This window comes from Ovis aries, chromosome 6, assembly GCF_016772045.2.
Source record: "Ovis aries strain OAR_USU_Benz2616 breed Rambouillet chromosome 6, ARS-UI_Ramb_v3.0, whole genome shotgun sequence".
Classification (NCBI taxonomy): Eukaryota; Metazoa; Chordata; class Mammalia; order Artiodactyla; family Bovidae; genus Ovis; species Ovis aries.
The window spans coordinates 72,351,606-72,372,569 of record NC_056059.1 but is presented as its reverse complement, the minus strand read 5'-3'; the positions used below and the strand labels follow the sequence as shown (position 1 = coordinate 72,372,569).

The following is a 20,964-nucleotide window of genomic DNA, read 5'->3' as shown; positions in this document are numbered from 1 at the left end:
GGGAATTCAATATATAATACATGTGGCATCTTAAATCAGAGGAGAAAGATAGCTTATTCTGTAAATGTTGTTGGAATTACTGGATAGCCAACTGGAAAAGGATAAAGCTGGAACCATATACACACTATTCACTAAAAAAAAACTCCAAATGGGGCAAAGATTAAAAGATTAAAAAATGAAACAGTAAAAACAACAAAAAAAGAGACAACCTGGTATTGTCTGCTTCTGTTGGAAGAATACACCACCTATGAAACAGTCTTGAAAAAAAATCTAATCTAAATCTGATAGCGCTTTGATCAAACTACTAATTTACAAAAAATTAGAGGACAGAGGAACATATAAACTCCACTGCAGGGATGCAATCAGCAAAGCCAGACTGTGGGAGACTCTCCAGGATACTTATGGGGAAAAACTCCAGTGAAAACAGTAAGAATCGTGCGCCTGGTAACCATGTTCGTTACAAGGTATAAAAGAATATAGAATAGAATCTTCTTGTAGATACATTAAAAAATCTCTAGAGAGAGTCACATAAAACTAAAAACAGAGATACCTTGGGGAGGGAGAAAATGACATGAAAAATGGGATGGGAAGAAGAATTCACTTTCTAGTTTTTAAACTTTGGTGTTTTCGACATGTAAATTCATTACCTATTTTAAAATTAAAAGAAATTTAAAAACCCAATGAACTTTTAAAAAAAGAAAAAGCCTTAGCTCTTAACCGTGTAATGATCATGATAAAAATTCCTGAGTAGAAGCCCTTGTAGCAGTTAACAGCAGACAAGAAAAAATAAACATCTGAACCAAGGGACTGTGCCTTGCTTTTCTCAATGAGGTATTGCAATAGTTTCCAAATTCATTTTCCTAACTGATTTTGGGCCTTCCAGTCCATGCCACATGTGGATCTGATCATGTTTAAAATCTTTCAGTATCTCTCTTACCCTATAGGATCAAGTTTAGCTCCCAAGCATGGCACAACATTGACATCTTTCATAATCTAGCCTTAACCTACTCCCTTTCCAGAGGTCTGCCCCATCCTTCCTCACTGCAGACCCTCAACAGAAGCACATTGGATTACTGACTAGATTCTGAACACATCAAGCACATTTTTCTTGGTCATGGTTACCAATCTGCCTTTCCTTCTGGGTATTATTTACTTTCTATTCATCCTTTGCTACTGCTAAGTCACTTCAGTCGTGTCTGACTCTGTGCAACGCCATAGACGGCAGCCCACCAGGCTCCCCCGTCCCTGGGATTCTCCAGGCAAGAACACTGGAGTGGGTTACCATTTCCTTCTCCAATGCATGAAAGTGAAAAGTGAAAGTGAAGTCGCTCAGTCGTGTCCGACCTCAGCGACCCCATGGACTGCAGCCTTCCAGGCTCCTCCGTCCATGGGATTTTCCAGGCAAGAGTACTGGAGTGGGGTGCCATTGCCTTCTCTGAAACCCAGCTAAAACGCTACATCCTTTAAGAAGCCTGCCTTCCCTTTCTCCAAGCAGGAGTTCCCTTTCCACTAATTTCCCCCTTTCACTAGGCTCACAGAGTCCTTTGTTCAAACCTATAATACAGCATGTGTCACAGCATGCCATAATTATTGTTTCTTCTAGTCAGTATTTAATAAATGAATAATCATGCCTTACAGGCAATCCAACTCCTTCTTCAAGGGTCATAAGCTCAAAGAACAAAATTTTTTAAAAAAAATCAAAAGCCACGCTTGCAAAAAAAAAATGACTAGGCCCCCAAAATGAATTTATTAGCCTATCCTCATCGCAGATGGTCTTGAAATCAACATCCTGTATTATTCATACAGCATACCAAGAACTGAAGTGAGGCTTGGGTCCCTCCTCCAACAGGCTCCGGCAGACAATGTACTCCTTCAAAGAAAGGCAAGTTTCCCTTAGGCACAAAAACTAAAACCCTACTGTCTCATTTCTTACGGAGCAGAGTGAAGTCCAAAGAGCTCGTTTGGATGAGAGCCAAAAATTGGTCACAAGAGCAGACTAGCAATCACAAGTTGTCCTAACAAGACTCTTGAGCTAATCTCCTAGAAACCAAAGAAAGCCTGCAATCTGAGTACTTTTCTCTAGCATGTTCAGGATATTTGAGATTCGGAGAAAGTAAATATTTGGCTTCAGAAATACACCTGAGTGGTAATAAAGACACAGGTGTGGCTGCTAGAGTTGAGGAGGCCCTTCTGACAGGTGCCTGCCAACCACAGCCAAGGGAAGGCTTCTGAAAGCTTTCACTCAAATAGAATCCTTTGATCTCCTTTCTCATATTTCTTACAACCGAATTTCCCCAGTTCATTTCCTTATTTTACCTCCTTGCAGTGTAAGCCTCAGCGCACCTGATAATCATTTATGTTTCACAAATCATGTGGAATCTCTAACAACACCTTTTAAGGTCTTGCCAAGCACCACGTTTGGAAATCATTACTATCTACCTGCATTTACTTATGCAGCAGTGGCCCCCTGAAATCACAGGACTTGAGCTGGAAGGTCACCTAATGACCTAAGGCCCACAGTGTACAGTCAGTAAACAGGTGAATTTGCTCCTCCAAGGTCACATTAGCTAACTGCAGAATCGTGACCATAATCTGGTCTCCTAATACCCAGATGACCATTATTTCTATCACATCAAGCTATCTTCATCTGTTCCATTTTATTTCCTTAATCTTAGATATTATATTCAAATTTCTGTTTCATAACAAACTGTGATCAAGCCCACCAGAATCTTCAAATGAAGGAGTCTCCTGATACTAGAAACATCTTCCTGAATTATATTCAAATACCTCTGTAACAGGAAGTAGAAGTGGTGGGCAAGAAGAGAACTAGGGTTGGGGAAAGACCCATGTTATTCGGCTTTAATTGGAGGAACCCATCTTCAATTCTCCTACCAGTGAGAAGGTGCTGACACGATCTGATATTATCAATTCTTTCACAATATCTTGTATTCATAAATTGTATTCAGGGCAATGAAAGTCAAAAGGCAGGCAGGCTCCACTGCAACTACTTGGCCAAACAGTAGGTTGTTGTTCAGTCGCTCAGTCATGTCCATCTCTTTGTGACCCCGTAGATTGCAACATGCCAGGTTTCCCTGATCTTCGCCATCTCCCAGAGCTTGCTCAAACATACCTCCATTGACTTGGTGATGCCATCCAACCATCTTGCCTTCTGTCATACCCTTCCCTCCTGCCTTTCCCAGCATCAGTGTCTTTTCCAATGGAAGATGGTAGATTTAAATGCCCTGTAGTATCGCCCAAGGGACTTCCCCAGTGGCTCAGTGGTAAAGAATCCGCCTGCAATGCTGGAGACACAGGAGATGCAAGTTCAATCCCTGGATCAGGATGATCTCCTGGAGGAAGGCATGGCAACCCATGCCAGTATCCGTGCCAGGTAAATTCCATGGACAGAGGAGCCTGTAGGGCTATAGTCCATAGAGTCACAAAGAGTCAGACAAGACTGCAGTGACTGAGCATACACACACAGCCCAAAATAAATAAAAGGAACAATATCAATATAAAATAAATAATACTTTTGAGAGGCTTCATGCAATCATCCAAAAGTCTTCAGAGCACAAATTATTCATAGCTATTGTCAGAAGAAAATTTTTGCATATTCAAGTAGACACCTGTTATCAGCTGAATGGTGTCCCCTCTAGAAAAGCTATGTTGAATCCTAACCCCTAGTACCTTAGAATGTGACCTTATTTAGAGAGAAGGTCTTTACAGAAGTAATCAAGTTAAAGTGAGATCTGTGGGGTGGGCCCTCACTCTATGACTGGTGTCCTTATAAACAGGGAAGGTTTGGACAGAGATGCACGTAGAGGAAAGATGGTGTGAAGATGCAGAGAGAACATCACGTATAAGCCAAGGAATACCTAAAGTACCAGAAGCTTCAAAAGAGGAATAAACGTATCCTCTCTGACAGCACTCTGCCAACACATTGATTTTGGACTTCTAGCCTCCAGGACACAGAGAACAGAACAATCAATTTCTGCTATTTAAGCCAGCCAATCTATGATAATTTGTTATGGCAGCCCTAGGAAATAATACAACATTTTATGACCAAGGCCGAGTGCCGACAAATTGATGTTTTCAAACTGCGGTGCTGGAGAAGATTCTTGAGAGTCCCTTGGACTGCAAGAAGATCAAACCAGTCAATCCTAAAGGAAATCAACCCTGAACATTCATTGGAAGGACTGACGCTGAATCTGAAGCTCCAGTACTTTGGCCACCTGATGTGAAGAGCCAACTCATTGGAAAAGACCTTGATGCTGGGAATGATTGAGGGCAGGAGGAGAAGGGGACAAGAGAGGAAGAGATGGTTGGATGGCATCATCAACTCAATGGATATGAGTCTGAGCAAGCTCTGGGAGATGGTGAAGGACAGGGAAGCCTGGTGTGCTGCTGTTCAAGGGGTCACAAACAGTTGGACGTGAGTGAGCGATTAAAAACAACAAGGTTTCCAATGACCACCTGCCAATGCTGGCAGGAATCAACTTCAGGTTGGTAGAGGAATGTTAACAGAGGTATACCACTCAGCTTATTGCACAAAATAAATCCAAGGGTTTTTCTACTTTATAATATGTAATTCACATATTTATGCAAAGGCAAATTTTAACTAATACTTCTCTGTAAATATCACACAGCCACTTTTGCCAAACTAGAGTACAGAAAGTGGTCTCACTCACACACACACACACACACACACACACACACACTCACACACACAGTATATTCCTATATTTGGCCTTGAATAGATTGGAAGTTTCCACAGTTGCTGGGACAATGATTCCAACAATTCCTGTCAGTTTAGCAGATGAGATCGGAACAGCTGCATCTTCAATACACATCACTGTCTTTAAAAGACGCTCAGAGTGAATTACAATTAAATTACAGAGCTGTCAAAAAGGGTTATAATTATAGTATTTATTCACTACATTTACAAGGCCAGACATACACAAAAGGAACTGAAAGCTGAAGAGAAACACACAAACCCATTCCACAGTCCTTACCTCAGCAGGAAATCTGGGTGAGGGGAGAGGGGAAGACGAGGCAGTTATCATGCAAAGAGCCCATTTACTGCGACAACAATGCTTCCTGCTTCCAGAGGGGCTTCGTTCCAGGAGTCGGAGGCAATCTAAGACATCTGGTGGCAAAGGCATCTCTCTTTAACAATTGGAAAAAGGAAGGCAGCAAGGTTGCCATGACTCACCCCCTTACAGACAAGTAAGGGAGGAGCTGGGACCTGAACCAAACGGTAGGCGACTCCCACCAGTGGGCTGCACAGGGAAATCACAATCAGGGCAGCCGGACCTGACCCCTTGCTTTGCGCTCCTCTAGAGGAGGATATTAATTTATCCAACAATTATTTATCATGCAGCTTGGAGAGCCTTGAAAATTGCCTTTCACTTCTCCTGCCACAACAGCACAAGGTAGAAGAGAGGAAGAAAACCCTCAGCTGCCATTTATGCTAGTCAATTCTGCTACTAATCAATAACGCATTCAGAACCGTCGGAAGAATGGTACAATTCACTCAGTCACCATCAACCTCAGCATCCGGAAGACAAACAGAGGTAGTAATGCTTATGCAGTGAGCAAACTCCTTGAATACACAAAAGCACTGCAAACTAGAACGCCGTGCATGGTTTCAATCCTGCAATGAACAAATATCTCTCGCTCTCTCTGTAAGACCTTGCATGTAGACTTGTTTCTCAGGACCTCATGGTTAGTTGAGAGAAGACACATAGATAAAGCAAAACAAGGCAGTACACACACAGAATCTGAAAACTACAAACTCAGTCATATAAACAAGTTCAGAGCAAGGAGAAAGTTAACTGATTCTTACCAATCTGTTTCTCACTTTTTTCTGAATATAATCACACAATGGTGGCCTTTCTTAGTACCTTCGGGTTTTCTTCTGTGTTTTAAAATTTTATTTCAATCAGTCACTCAACAGACCCTGCTTTTCCACTAGTCAGTGGTATTTCCATTACATATAAAACCCCAGCCCCATCCTCCAACTTAAATGCTTGCTTGGTGGCAGTGAAATGACTCACTGGCGAAAAGAGAAAACATCTCTAACAGAGCTACTGACAAAAGAATCTATGACTTTACAAGAGTTCTTCTCTGAATTAAGATGACAGCAAACATATGAACGTATCATCCTATCTTAGGCCCAGGATAGGAGAAAAACTTCTTACTTATTGATCATGTAACTATTTTCCTTTTCAGCGCAAATACAGAACCACAGTTCTTAACATGCCACAGGCAGCCACTGGCATATGATCAAAATTGACTGCCGATATGGAAACCATTTGTAATTCATCTCAGATTTTGTGTCTAACTTCTTAATGAGCTAATTATGTCACATAACATTTAGAGCTCTGGTTTTAATACGTGATGGGCAGAATGATCTCAGAGATGAGTGAGATGGAGGCTGACAGCTATAGCTGTCCCCCAGTTTCTACTCTTCCTTCCTTCAACAAGTTCAAACTCCATGATTTTCAGTGAAGTGTCTAGCCATCCATTATGAAGTTTATGGCTAAGGTATGGCTCATGGGATGTAGGAAACTCCCAGGATGTGTGCTAAAAGGAAGGCACAGGCCGTTTTCCTCCCCTTCCTCCACTCTGGTGCCAAGAAAGTGTACATGGTGGGAAACGATCCTGGACCACCTTGGTGAGGAACACACACTAAGGATGGCCAAGTAACAAGGGAGAAGGAATTTAGGTCCCAGATGTCCTTATGGAGCAGGGCCACCATACTGTCCTGGGCCATCTACCCCTGAGCTGTTACAAGAGAAAGAAATACGTTCCCATCATATTTCTGTTATTTGGTGTCTTGGTCTTCATGGTCAAGTTCACATCCTAACTGGTAGAATAAGCACATATCAATTCACACTAACCTAGTGATCCAATTTCTTTATCAGAAAACAAAACAACATGGAAGAGTAAAAAGTTCTGCTTTCAAATAAAAATCGAAGAAAATATTCTTCTAGTCTGCCTTACAAACTTTTATGGCAGGAACAGCATATTCCTATAAATTCTGAATTTGCCTAGAGAAAAGATGAGCAAGAACCTATGCACACATATTATACATTTTTGTTTATCAGTCAGTTCAGTCGCTCAGTCATGTCTGACTGTTTGTGACCCCATGGACTGCAGCACGTCAGGCTTCCCTGTCTATCACTCAATCCCAGAACTTACTCAAACTCATGTCCATAGAGTTGGTGATGCCATCCAACCATCTCATCCTCTGTTATCCCCTTTTCCTCCTGCCTTCAATCTTTCCCAGCATCAAGGTCTTTTCCAATGAGTCAGTTCTTCGCATCAGGTAGTCAAAGTATTGGAGTTTCAGCTTCAACATCAGTCCTTCCAATGAATATTCAGGACTGATTCCCTTTAGGATTGACTGGTTGGATCTCCTTGCAGTCCAAGGGACTCTCAAGAGTCTTCTCCAATACCACAATTCAAAAGCATCAATGCTTCAGCACTCAGCTTTCTTTACAGTCCAACTCTCACATCCACACATGACTACTGGAAAAACCATAGCTTTGACTGGACAGATCTTTGCTGGCAAATCTTTGTTTATAAATCTGTTCATATACAATATCTCTAAGTTCATAAGTGTAATACCAAGCCAAAGGAGTACTAAAATCTGTTCCAAAATCATACAGCCTGAATTTCTGCCATCAGAAATGGCAAACAAATCAGAAATAGATCTGAGGATCCAAGCAAGCAAATATAGTATTTTTATTTTATTTATTTTACTTTATTTTATTTAATGAGTACCAGAGTTTTAGTTTCCAGTCCTCTCTTCAACACATTCACACATGCATGCTCACACACACACATGCTCACACACACACATACACAGCGTCCGGAAGTCATAATGTTTACACAGGTTATAAAAATGCTTAGAAAAGTTCATGGAGGCTTAGTGTGTTTTAGATGATTTTCCCCTGTCCCATTCCTGGGTATGACTACAATCTGAATACCAAGCTGGATGGTCTGGTAGTAACTCAGCACAGCCCTTCTGCTGCTCTATTATGAATTCATGGGAGGAACATATGCAGGGTTTTAAAAGGCCAATATAAATAGATCTCAACTTCTATAACTCTGGTATATGCATTATTTATTTTTGGTGGGCGGGAAAACGAAGGGAAACTAACATCCTTTTAACGTGTCAAAATCCAGTTTTAAAAAACCCTCTCAAGGGACTTTCATGATGGAGCAGTGATTAAGACTCCATACTCCCAATGTAGGGGCCCCAGGTTCCATACCTGCTCAGGGAACTAGATCCTACATGTTGCAACTAAGAGTTCACATGCCAAACTACAATTTCTGCACAACTAAAGCTTATACATGCTGCAACTAAGACCTGGTACAGATAAATAAATAATAAATAAAAAATTGAAAAAAAACCAACCCTCTCAAGAACACGACTTCCTTTGTTCTCTTCTCTAACCTCAGTCCTCACCCTTCCCTGGCTTACTCTCAAGCAAATCTAGCCATAAATTATAAAATACTATAGAGAGTGTAACAATTCATCTTTCTCTTTTTATATTTCATTCATTTCTTTTCTTTGTTTAAGCATATACCATCTTAAGAGTTGGAGGCTAACCCCTCCAACTTAGAACAGAAAGAGTCTAATGGATCTGTTTACCTATCCTTAGTAGATGGATCCCAATAATGGATGACTTTTATTCGTAAGAAAAAGAATTTTGAAAATAAGTGAGCAAAACCAACTAGCAAAAAGGGCAAAGAGTTATATCCTAGAGTACAAATCCAAGAAGCTTAAGTACTCAAGTTAAGGGATTTGGATCTTTATGTGGGGCTTCCCAGGTGGTGCTAGTGGTAAAGAATGCTCCTGCCAATGAAGGAGACACAGGGGACATGACTTCGACCCTTGGGTCAGGAAGATTTCTTGGAGGAGGAAATGGCAATTCACTCCAGTATTCTTGTCTGGGAAATCTCACAAACAGAGGAGCCTAGAGGGCTGCAGTCCATGGGATCGCACAGAGTGGAACACAACTGAGCACGCAAACACACAGGAACAATTAAGGAGAAAGGACATTTAGCCCTGGGCAAGAGTCGGACACGACTGAGCGACTTCACTTTCACTTTTCACTTTCATGCATTGGAGAAGGAGGATCCCCCTCCAGGGGATCTTCCCAAGCCAGGGATTGAATCTGGGACTCAAACATGGCAGGCAAATACTTTACCATCTAGGCCACCAGGGAAGCCCCTCTATTTGCCTAAAGCAGAACATAAATTTACAAAGGTGTCCTCCCTCTAACTCTCTACCATGAAGAACAAGGGTAACCTCCAGTGACTTTAGACCTGTGTCCACCCAGAGACGGCTCCAGAAGATTCTACATAATAACTCTTACTAACTAGTTCTTACTCATTATCCATTAGTTCCCCATATATTTGCTTTCTATCAATTTACTGCCCCTAGAAACTCAAAGTCCTTTGTTTCATCACTTCTCTAAAAATGTATTGTTCCCTTGCTAAGATGCTATATAAGCCCAAGCTCTAACCATTCTTTGGAACTATCCATCTCTGGGTATGCCCATGTGTAAGTGTTTTGCAGAGGTTACTAAATGTTTGTTTCTTTCCCCCTTGTTAATATGTCCTTGTGAGTACAATCTACAGGGTCCCAGATGAAGAATCAAAAGAGGGCAGTAGGAAAAGGAATGTTTTTCCTACCCGACAATACCTGTTCTTCTCAAAGAACAGGTTTGTCCCAAGGATCAGCACACCCATAGCCCCATGTAGATCAGTTCAGTTCAGTTCAGTCACTCAGTTGTGTCCGATTCTTTGCGACCCCATGAATCACAGCACGCCAGGCCTCCCTGTCCTTCACCAACTCCCGGAGTTCACTCAAACTCACATCCATCGAGTCAGTGATGCCATCCAGCCATTTCATCCTCTGTTGTCCCCCTTTCCTCCTGCTCCCAATCCCTCCCAGCATCAAAGTCTTTTCCAATGAGTCAACTCTTCGCATCAGGTGGCCAAAGTATTGGAGTTTCAGCTTCAGCATCATTCCTTCCAAAGAACACCCAGGGCTGATCTCCTTTAGAATGGACTGGTTGGATCTCCTTGCAGTCCAAGGGATTTTCAAGAGTCTTCTCCAACACCACAGTTCAAAAGCATCAATTCTTTGGCGCTCAGCCTTCTTCACAGTCCAACTCTCACATCCATACATGACCACTGGAAAAACCATAGCCTTGACTAGACAGACCTTTGTTGGCAAAGAAATGTCTCTGCTTTTGAATATGATATCTAGGTTGGTCATAACTTTTCTTCCAAGGAGTAAGCGTCTTTTAATTTCATGGCTGCAATCACCATCTGCAGTGATTTTGGAGCACCCCCCCCAAAATAAAGTCTGACACTGTTTCCACTGTTTCCCCATCTATTTCCCATGAAGTGATGGGACCAGATGCCATGATCTTAGTTTTCTGAATGTTGAGCTTTAAGCCAACTTTTTCACTCTCCTCTTTCACTTTCATCAAGAGGCTTTTAGTTCCTCTTCACTTTCTACCATAAGGGTGGTGTCATCTGCATATCTGAGGTTATTGATATTTCTCTCGGCAATCTTGATTCCAGCTTGTGCTTCTTGCAGCCCAGCATTTCTCATGATGTACTCTGCATAGAAGTTAAATAAGCAGGGTGACAATATACAGCCTTGACGTACTCCTTTTCCTATTTGGAACCCCATAAACAGTATGAAAAGGCAAAATGATAGGATACTGAAAGAGGAACTCCCCAGGTCGGTAGGTGCCCAATATGCTACTGGAGATCAGTGGAGAAATAACTCCAGAAAGAATGAAGGAATGGAGCCACAATACCCAGCTGTGGATGTGACTGGTGATAGAAGCAAGGTCCGATGATGTAAAGAGCAATATTGCATAGGAACCTGGAATGCTAGGTCCATGAATCAAGACAAATTGGAAGTGGTCAAACAGGAGATGGCATAGTGAACGTCGACATTCTAGGAATCAGCGAACTAAAATGGACTGGAATGGGTGAATCTAAATCAGATGACCATTATATCTACTACTGCGGGCAGGAATCCCTTAGAAGAAATGGATTCCTGAAATCTATTGTTGAAATAGCCATCATGGTCAACAAAAGAGTCCGAAATGCAGTACTTGGATGCAATCTCAAAAACGACAGAATGATCTCCGCTCGTTTCCAAGGCAAACCATTCAATATCACAGTAATCCAAGTCTATGCCCCAACCAGTAACTCTGAAGAAGCTGAAGTTGAACGGTTCTATGAAGACCTACAAGACTGTCTAGAACTAACACCCAAAAAAAGATGTGGATAGTAAGTACTAAAATGAACTCAGAAAAGGAAAGGAGCCAAAATGGGGGTACTATCTATGTGCCCTCTCTCGGTAATAGAAGACCTCTGGTCAGGAGATGGGACTAAGGTGAGCAGAACCAGCCTCGTGGGGCTGCACCCTGCAGTTCCAAAAGGCCCCCACTTGTTCTAATGCTTTGACGTAAAATTCTTAATTTTTTGAACAAGGGGCCCACGTTTTTGTTTGGCATTGGACAACAAAATTTATGGGCCATCCTTAAGGTGAGGATGGCCTAGTAAAAGTGCTGAGGAGTTGGAAAGAACTCAAGGCTCTAGCCTCTGGTAGCACAGCACAACACATGATTCTGGCCTTGGGAGTGACGGGATGAAGGGACTGCAAGAAGCCACTGACTAGACCTGCCTGTGATGTATGGGCTAATTATCAGGGAGGGATTGGGGTCTGTCGTGGCAAAGAGGAGACTTCAGGAGTAGTACCGGGGGTGAGAAGCTTACGGTGGTTAACTCTGTTATCCAGTCTCTCCGCCAACAAGTATGAGTATATCCTGAGGACTCGAGTCCCTCAGATGATTACCGTCCAGGTACCAAATAACACAGGGCTTCCCAGGTGGCGTAGTGGTGAAGTATCTGCCTGCCAACGCAGGAGATGCAGGAGACACAGGTTTGATCCCTGGATTGGGAAGATCCCCTGGAGGAGGAAATGGCAACCCACAGCACTGCTCTTGCCAGGATAATCCCATGGACAGAGGAGCCTGGAGGGCTACAGTCCATGGCGTTGCAGGAGTTGGACACCACTGAGCACACACGCACGCACCGAATAATGCGAGTACTCCTCACTGATGGTCCTTTCCCTTCTCACTAGCTCCTCAGCGATGGTTGGTTGTCTGCCAGCACCAGCAGCAGGAGGGGAGAAACAAAGGGAAATTTCTTTCCTGGCTGGTTTGATCACAGACACTTCTACTCCCTTCTTTAATTACGTGAAACTATAGGATTTGCTGGTCACACTTATCTATCTTTCTAGCTCCCTTCTTTTTCACCTTTCATCATTTCTACCCTTCTCTTTTAACTCTGTTTATAATGTGGAATATTACCAAAGCTAACTTTCTATAGGAAACATTTCAGGAAACTTCAGTAAGATTGTATGGATCCCCCCTCTAATTCAGCAATTAGACAAGGTGATTAAGGTGAAGCATACTCTCATTGTGAAAATAAAATATTTTTGAACTTTCAAATTGATGGCACAGATGAGGTTTTAAGACTTAGCCTATTATCTCTAGGTGAAAGAATTACAGGTAATTTTTATTATCTTTTAAAAAATTTTTTCAAAGTGTTTTCTAATGACATTTTACTTTTATGATTAGAAAAATAAAAATTACTTCAAAAGATTTAACCTAAATGAAAACTATTTGCACCTACTTTAGAAACATCTTTTTCCATATAAACTGCTAATATCCTAATTAGAAATCGGTTAGCTATTCACTAAAGCTGGTTCCTTAAGGAATTCTACTTGGCAATATTTTGACAGCTTGGTTCAAATTATTGCATTCTTTGCAAGAGCCTTATAAGAATGTCACTTAATTTTCCAAATTCTGGATTTGAGAAACATGGGGTGGTAAAGGGGAAGAAGGTAAACATGGGCAAGAAAGTAAAAATCACTCACAATCCAATCAATTGAAAAAAAAAGCATACACAACAAAAAGTAAAACATTCCCCCATCCCTGTTTTCCTACACATAAACAGACTTACCTACAATCGCACCTTTTAAAAAATAAAAGAGGGATTATCATATTTCTGCTTTTTCACATACACATCTGCACTGGGCAATACATATATATGTATCTTGTCCTTTTTATTGGCTATCTGAACCATAAATCATTTAGCCAATTTTCCTATTGCCAAGTAACAGGTTCTTTCCAATTTCTTGTTATTGAATTATGGCTTCAATGAACATCTATATACATGTATTTTTATATACAGTGATATTACTTCTGCAAAATTCTTAAGAGTGCTATTTTCCAATTAAGATGAGTTATTCTAAATCTTAATAAATGCTATCAAATTAGCCTCTTAAAAGGTTGAATGATTATACTCTCATAGTATAAGTACTTCCTTTCCATTTATAGTTATCCATTTTTTTCAATTGTTCTTAATCTGATTCCAGAAAAAAGGTTTTCATTCATAAGCCCAGAGCACCTTTTCACATATTTTTGGCCATTTCTGTAACTTCTTTAAACGTGTTTAAATCCACTGTTTATGAATGTTTTACTGTCTTTTTCCTATTGTTCACTCGTACATACTTACTGTCCAGTCCCCTCTTTGATGCTTGCTGAAATCACTCCCTTACAATACCCAATACCAAATTTGCCCTGAGTTTAAGGAGACACCATCATCTAAGGACATTGCAGCTTCTAATGTTTTCATACCGTAGAACAAAGGAATAAAAGACACCCATTCACATTTAGTGATCAAAAGTCTAAAGCTTAACAGTGCGCTGGAAATGCTCAAATACCAAGAGAAACAGCATCACACCACAGGATACACAGCCATGAAGTTATTTCTTTAGTTGAATAATTTCATGTCCACACACCACAGTAAGAATCACAGCACACTGCATCACATTGGGAGCAGCTTAAAGAGACAAAGCCATCTACTCTCAAATTTTTAAATAATGACATAGAACACTCTCATCATTAGTCATAAAAATATCTCAATGTCTAAAAACTCTAAAATAAAATGCACCAAGAATGACAAGAATTTGGTTAGAAGGGGGAGTCTGAAGGATATTTTTCTCCTTTTCTTTAAATTTTTTAAATAGCATTTTAATTTCATCATTTAAAAGTAAATCTTAATTCTGAACTTAGAGTGGTGATGGTTACACAACTCCATGAATATACTGAAAAATACAGAATTGTACAAGTTACAAGGTAAATATTATGTGTGTATAATATCTCAATGAAGTAATTTTTGTATAAGTAGAATTTTAAAGTTAAAATATCACATTGCTGTGAATCTAAAACTGCTCTATACAATATATATTAAAAACAAAAAAACCTTAAGTACTCTGTGTTCTCATTAATTTTACATTGAAACTTCTAGAAGATGGTAGGATACATAAAAGCTACAGTGTGATAGGCCTCTTTGTAACCCCTTGTTCTTTATAATAATATCTGATGATCAAGTGGAGTGGCCTCTTACACAATCAGTGAGAAGATTGTCAGCATATTCAAAAACATCTGGGTAACTTTTATCCCAAGGCAACTTATAGATTCTGCATAGAGTGACCCACGCTCCCATTATGCTTATTAGAAGTTAACAGTGTTAATACTGGAAGAAAGGCTCACAGAGTCTTAAAGGCATTAGCCCTTGGGGCCCCCTTTGCCTGGCAAAGCAATAAAACTATTCTATTTCACTCCTACCCTCAAAAACATTGAGAGAGAGATAGCCATTCCTTCTCTTTCTATTCTGGCTGACCTTCTGGGGTACCAGCTGATGATTAGTGAAAATTTCACTGTATAGAAATATTTCATAGGAAAAAAACATAAGTATTAAGTTAATTAAAAAGCAGAAGAAAATAAATTAATTCCATTTATCATTAGCATAATGTAATGAATGAGAGCACTCTGGGGGATGGCTATTCTTTTAGAATGTACTAGATGACTGTGTAGCTCAGTCAGTAAGGAAACTGCCTGCAGTTCAGGAGACCTGGCTTTGATTCCTGGGTCGGGAAGATTCCCTGGAGAAGGAAATGGCAATCCACTCCAGGATTCTTGCTGGAGAATCCCATAGACAGAGGAGCCTGGCAGGCTCCAACAGTCCATGGGGGTCACAAGTGTCGGACACAACTGAGCAACTAAACCACCACCACCAATGAATGCTAAGCCAGAAAGAAAGGAGAACCTGCAACAAATATTGCGCCCAGGATGCTAATCAAGAAGCTGGAGTCATTATCATGATACAAGTGAAACTGTTTCATTCTAATGAACTTGATAACAACAGACTTCTGCATGTTTTAAAGTTTCTACTTTTTGAAAGGAAATAATAAAAATAAAATCCATTTTTATTCCCAGATCGAGCATGGGAACAAAAGAATATCTCTGTGTTATGGTTGACTGGTCTCCGGAAAGAGTCACTACCCCCATCTTGGGAGTCTAAAAGTTAGAAACTTCAATTAGCTTTTAGTGACTTGAAATCTGTTCTTGGAAGTTCAGGGGAGAGAATACTTCTTTCTGGAAGGAAACTTGAGAAGTTCTTAGGCAACAAGGGATAAATCCCACCAGTATTGGTTAGACTTCAAACTAAGGGCAGAAAGAAATGTTAGGTTCTCTCTAACCAAGCCTGTCCCTCATTTTCAAATAAATATACCACCAAAAGTATGAAAAAAGATTTAAACGGTGTTTGCCACAGAAATTCAGCATTTCTTCTACTTTCAGTTTGCCACCTTTCCAACATTTCTGTGGGAAGTACCTTATTCCAAGGCTGTTTTTTCAGATCATCTTCCCAAGACAGTGTATCTTAGGCGAAGTATCTACATCTAGAGATCACTTCCTTTAGGATCTGTCTTGTCTGCTATGCCTCTCACTGTGGGGGCTGCCCTCCCCAAAATGCCATTCTGCTTTGGAAGAGCTGAGAAGGAGCCCACCAAAAAACAGACAAAAACCTGGAAGCTGATAAAGTACAAGGGAATCCACTTGATGAGTGAAAAATGCAGGAAACTTTTGACTAAACCTAAGTGATCTATTCCCAATCCAAATCAGGAAAGGAGTACGTCAAGGCTGGTATATGCAGAGTACATCATGCGAAATACCGGGCTGGATGAAGCACAAGCTGGAATCAAGATTGCCGGGAGAAATATCAATAACCTCAGATATGCAGATGACACCACTAATGGCAGAAAGTGAAGAAGAACTAAAAAGCCTCTTGATGAAAGTGAAAGAGGAGAGTGAAAAAGTAGGCTTAGACATTCAGAAACAACATTCAGAAACAACATTCAGAAAACGAAGATCATGGCATCTGGTCCCATCACTTCATGGCAAACATGGGGAAACAATGCAAACAGTGTCAGACTTTATTTTTGGGGGCTCCCAAAATCACTGCAGATGGTGATTGCAGCCATGAAATTAAAAGACGCTTACTCCTTGGAAGAAAAGTTATGACCAACCTAGATAGCATATTAAAAAGTAGAGACATTACTTTGCCAACAAAGGTCCATCTAGTCAAGGCTATGGTTTTCCAGTAGTCATGTATGAATGTGAGAATTGGACTATAAGGAAAGCTGAGTGCTGAAGAATTGATGCTTTTGAACTGTGGTGTTGGAGAAGACTCTTGAGAGTCTCTTGGACTGCAAGGAGATCCAACCAGTCAATTCTAAAGGAAATTAGTCCTGAATATTCATTGAAAGGATTGATGCTGAAGCTGAAACTCCAATACTTGGCCACCTGATGCAAAGAGCTGACTCTTTAGAAAAGACCCTGATGCTGGGAAAGATTGAAGGTGGGAGGAGAAGGTGAAGACAGAAGATGAGGTGGTTGAATGACATCACCGACTCGATGGATATGAGCTTTGAGTAAGCTCTGGGAGTGATGAACAGGGAAGCCTGGCGTGCTGTAGTCAGTCCATGGGGTTGCAAAGAGTCAGACACGACTGAGTGACTGAAGTGAACTGAAAGTGATCTATGCCTGCTCAGGTTTTTCTACATTTGAATTGGCAATCAGCAGCATGAAAATTAGCAACCTAAGGTAACTCTTTGGCCTCATTTTAAAGTACATTATTTTCCCTATGCCACTTATTTTCCCCTTCAACTTCAAAGACAACAGTCTTCCATTCTGCCTTTTTTTTAAAATCAGCATGGGAAATAGACAAATGATCTCTTTCCATCCTGTGGACAATAAAGCTATGGCTCCAAGAAAAAAAATGATACTTGTGAAGTAACATAGAGCACAGTGCCTGGCACACAGTAGGTAATCAAAACAACTCCAATAAGAACAGAGTAAGAGCTCTTTTTATGACGGTTTCACATATCTGCTTTTTCACAGGTACTGAGCAATTCAACAAATACTTTCTTTTTTTCTCCCTCCTATTCTTGTATTGGGCTTCCCTCATGGCCATGAATCTGCTCGCAACACAGGAGGCCCAGGTTCAATCCCTGGGTCAGGAAGATCCCCTGGAGAAGGAAATGGCAGCCCACTCCAGTATTCTTGCCTAGAGAATCCCATGGACAGAGGAGCCTGGAAGGCTACAGTCCATGGGGTCACAAGAATTGGACACGACTTAGCGACTACACCACTACCATTCCTGTATTAAATACTACCCATATGTTGTCCATGAACAGACAGAAATATCTTGCTGTATTATAGAATTGTAGAATGAGATCATTACAGGTTTGTTTCTTTCCCGATTAGAGGCTAGAGTCAAAGACCAAAAATAGTATAAATTCCCTAAGGAGAAATTGCCTTCTCTCATCTTTCTATTGAGGTTCATGGCCAATGGGCTGCACAATTTCTCATATGTCAAAGAAATAATAGCTTAAAACAGATAGGAGGTATACTGCCATTATGTATATGGTTGTATATATGCTTTTTTTTTTTCTAATCCAAAAATAGGACCTGGTTTATTTGTGGTTAAGATAACAGAAACTTGAGAAACTAATGCTTTTGGGATCTTTCCTACTCGGGGATCGAACCTGAGTGAGTCTCCTGCATTATAGGTGGATTCTTTACCATCTGAGCCACACAGGGAAGCCCCTTTTATATTCCAGATAACAACAAATAACTGTAGAACTGTGTAGATGAATCACACAGCAAAGTGAAATTGTGATTTCTAGTGATGAAATATAAGAAAAATGTTGTCAGCTGAGTCACCTGATCAAGAAAACTAAAATACATGTCCTAAAAAAATTTTTTTTACCCTATACAATAAAGAAATAGGGAAATCTCATAGACTTTGTATTTACCTAGAGATGTAGTAAAAGCTTCACAGTCTGAGTCACAGGAAGGTACTCTCAGGACAGGGTTTCACACACTGTAAAGCCATGTTGGCCCAAGGGTGTGTGTTGAGGAGGAAAAGGAAGGGACGTTTAGTGCAGGCATCATGCAGAATGTTTTCCAAAGTTCTCGCTTGCCCTGGTTTAGATTTCTATTTTCTCAAAGAGAACAATAAATAAACATCTAAATATGCTATTTTCAACCTAACTAATTTTTTTAAAGGGAGAGAAAACTGCTCTGGATAAAATAAAATGAAAACATTGAACACCCAGGACATGAACCAGCAAGAATGGACTAGTATACACATATTATTTTTATCTCTGCCAAGGAAGGTAGGGTAAATCCAATTGTCAGTAGTTTCCATGTAATTCATTTGAAGGAATTTTGAGGGGAAAAAAAGAGAGGAAATGGAAGCTGAAAATCAAAATGTTCTGATTACTAGTAACAAAAACAGATGTATTTTAGGGTTCATTCAATGCACTATATTATAATGCCTCATAGGTGGCACTAGTTGTAAAGAACCTGCCTGCCAATTCAGGAGACACAAGAGGTATAGGTTCAATCCCTGGGTCAGGAGGATCCCCTGGACTAGGAAGTGGCAACCCATTCCGGTATTATTGCCTAGAAAATCCCATGGACAGAGGAGCCTGGCAGGCTACAGCCCATGGGGTCCCAAAGAGTCAGACATGACTTAGCGACTAAGCTGAGGAAAGCAGACTGAAGGAAGAGGTTAAGTAAATGTTATCCCTATCAGTATCAAAATTTTTTTAAATTAAAGCATTTTGAACAGAAAATTTTTCTTTAAATAACAATACATTGTGTAGAGTATAAATTAATGTCTTGATGTCTCAGGGCTATTACTATTAACCTCAGATGCAATAACTTGAAGAGAAACTAAAATAGACAGGATGGTCTGTCTCTATCAGTGGCTCTTCTGCCTTAAAACATTTTTGTGCCTATTTCAAAATAAGTTTTCTGCCTCCTTCTTTCACGTGTTTAACTGTCTCTTCTTATTAGGTTGTGTGTGTTAGTCACTCAGTTGTATCCAAATCGTTGCAACCCCATGGGCTGTAGCCCACCAGGCTCCTTTGTCCATTGGATTTCTTAGGCAAAGAATACTGGAGTGGCTTGCCACGCCCTCCTCCAGGGGATCTTCCTGACACAGGGATCGAACCCACGTCTCTTATGTCTCCTGCACTGGCAGATGGGTTCTTTACCACTAGCACCATCAGGGAAGCCCTCTTATTAGGCTGGTGAATCTTAATTCTCATGATTCCTTCTCCTTTCTAATTTATGGCTTCTTGCGCCTGTGAGATAGGAAATTAGATCATCTAGCATGATAAGATTATATGCAGAGAGAATCACTAGGTGCTGAGGGAAAGACTAGGAAGGTCCCCCAGGAGTTTAGAGGATGAATGGCTCCTGTTTTGCTGCCTTTGCTTTTTTCACTTACATCCGGGTGTTTCACTGTGTCCCACACAGTTGAGGTTATTGTACGGATTTGTAGTTAAATCCACTAAAAACAATAGGGAAGAGATGGCTTCTGTCTCTTTAATTTGCAACTCAGAGTAGCCACTTTGTACCATACCTGAAACATCAGCACTCAGAGACTCAGTATGGACATTCTGTGTAAGTTTAAGTTCCTCCATGGCCAAGATTTTGTTAAATGTTACTGAAATAAAAAGTATAGCATACAGACTATGAGCACAAAGCTTATGACACTGGAAAAAAACAGTGGGCCACACTTATATTAACAATTCTGTTCTATGTCTTCCACTTCAGTGAAAGAAAACACATTACCTTTCATCATGTTGATGAATACGATATGTAATAAAATGAAAGAGATGGAGGAGACAAAGTAATACCTGTAATAAAACCCTGAAATTATTATTGCATTTCACAGTCCACAAAACTGCACGTTCAGTGAATTACAGTCTCCATCAAATTGCTGACCCCTGCCCCTAGGGAGAAATTTACTGTATTCCTCATACCTGAAAAGGAAAGGCAGAATTAGCTCAGGGATGCTTTCTCTTTTAGTAGTAGTAAAGTCAATGCTTATTCTGAGTAAAACGACATAATTTTCAAACTATGCATAAGAAAAATATATCTTGCCAAATATACAACTTTCTCACATCTCATCTCTTCTATTTCAAAAGCTCATGAATACCCAAGATTTGTATTCTGTTATTATAAGTCTAATTTCTCATAATATTTTTAGGATAAGAGAATAGGTTTAAAAAACATCATCACCATCAATGTCTTCTCTTATTCCTATATTATTTCTCAAGTAATTCAAAAGTGTTTACCTTGTAGAGATATTAGAGAAAAAATTTTCCTGGCTTGACAAACTAAGGCAAGAATCATTTTTTGAAATGTTTGCATTTATATAAGGTCAATTTTTATCCTCCTACTTTCCCAGCTATAACACATTTCCATTTTAAGTTCTGTTTCTTTAGAAAAATTAAGTTCCATAAGTTTTTCTAGCTTATGCCCACAGGTTCCTTTGGCAACTATCTCTCTACTTGGTATAAGTAATTACCTGTGTATGTTCTCAGTCATTTCAGTCGTGTCCGACTCTTTGAGACCCCATAGACTGTAGCCCACCAGGCTGGTCTCTCCATGGTATTCTCCAGACAAAATACTGGAATGCGCTGCCATG

The 20,964-nt window shown here is 40.3% G+C and overlaps 1 protein-coding gene across 4 annotated transcripts in view; it reads right to left on the bottom strand.

Moving 5' to 3' along the window:
- The window catches only part of CRACD (capping protein inhibiting regulator of actin dynamics), a 289,192-nt gene that overhangs the window by 100,214 nt on the left and 168,014 nt on the right, over positions 1-20,964 (bottom strand). The window contains exon 1 of one of the 4 annotated variants that reach the window (XM_060417124.1): positions 19,894-20,001. The exons of 2 other annotated variants lie outside the window; for them this stretch is intronic. In XM_060417124.1, coding sequence (XP_060273107.1) covers positions 19,894-19,954 — 61 coding nt within the window. In that variant the 5' untranslated portion in view covers positions 19,955-20,001. Of the gene's footprint in view, positions 1-5,012; positions 5,489-19,893; positions 20,002-20,964 lie in introns of those variants that run through there. One more of the 4 variants, XM_060417126.1, reaches the window with a different exon arrangement.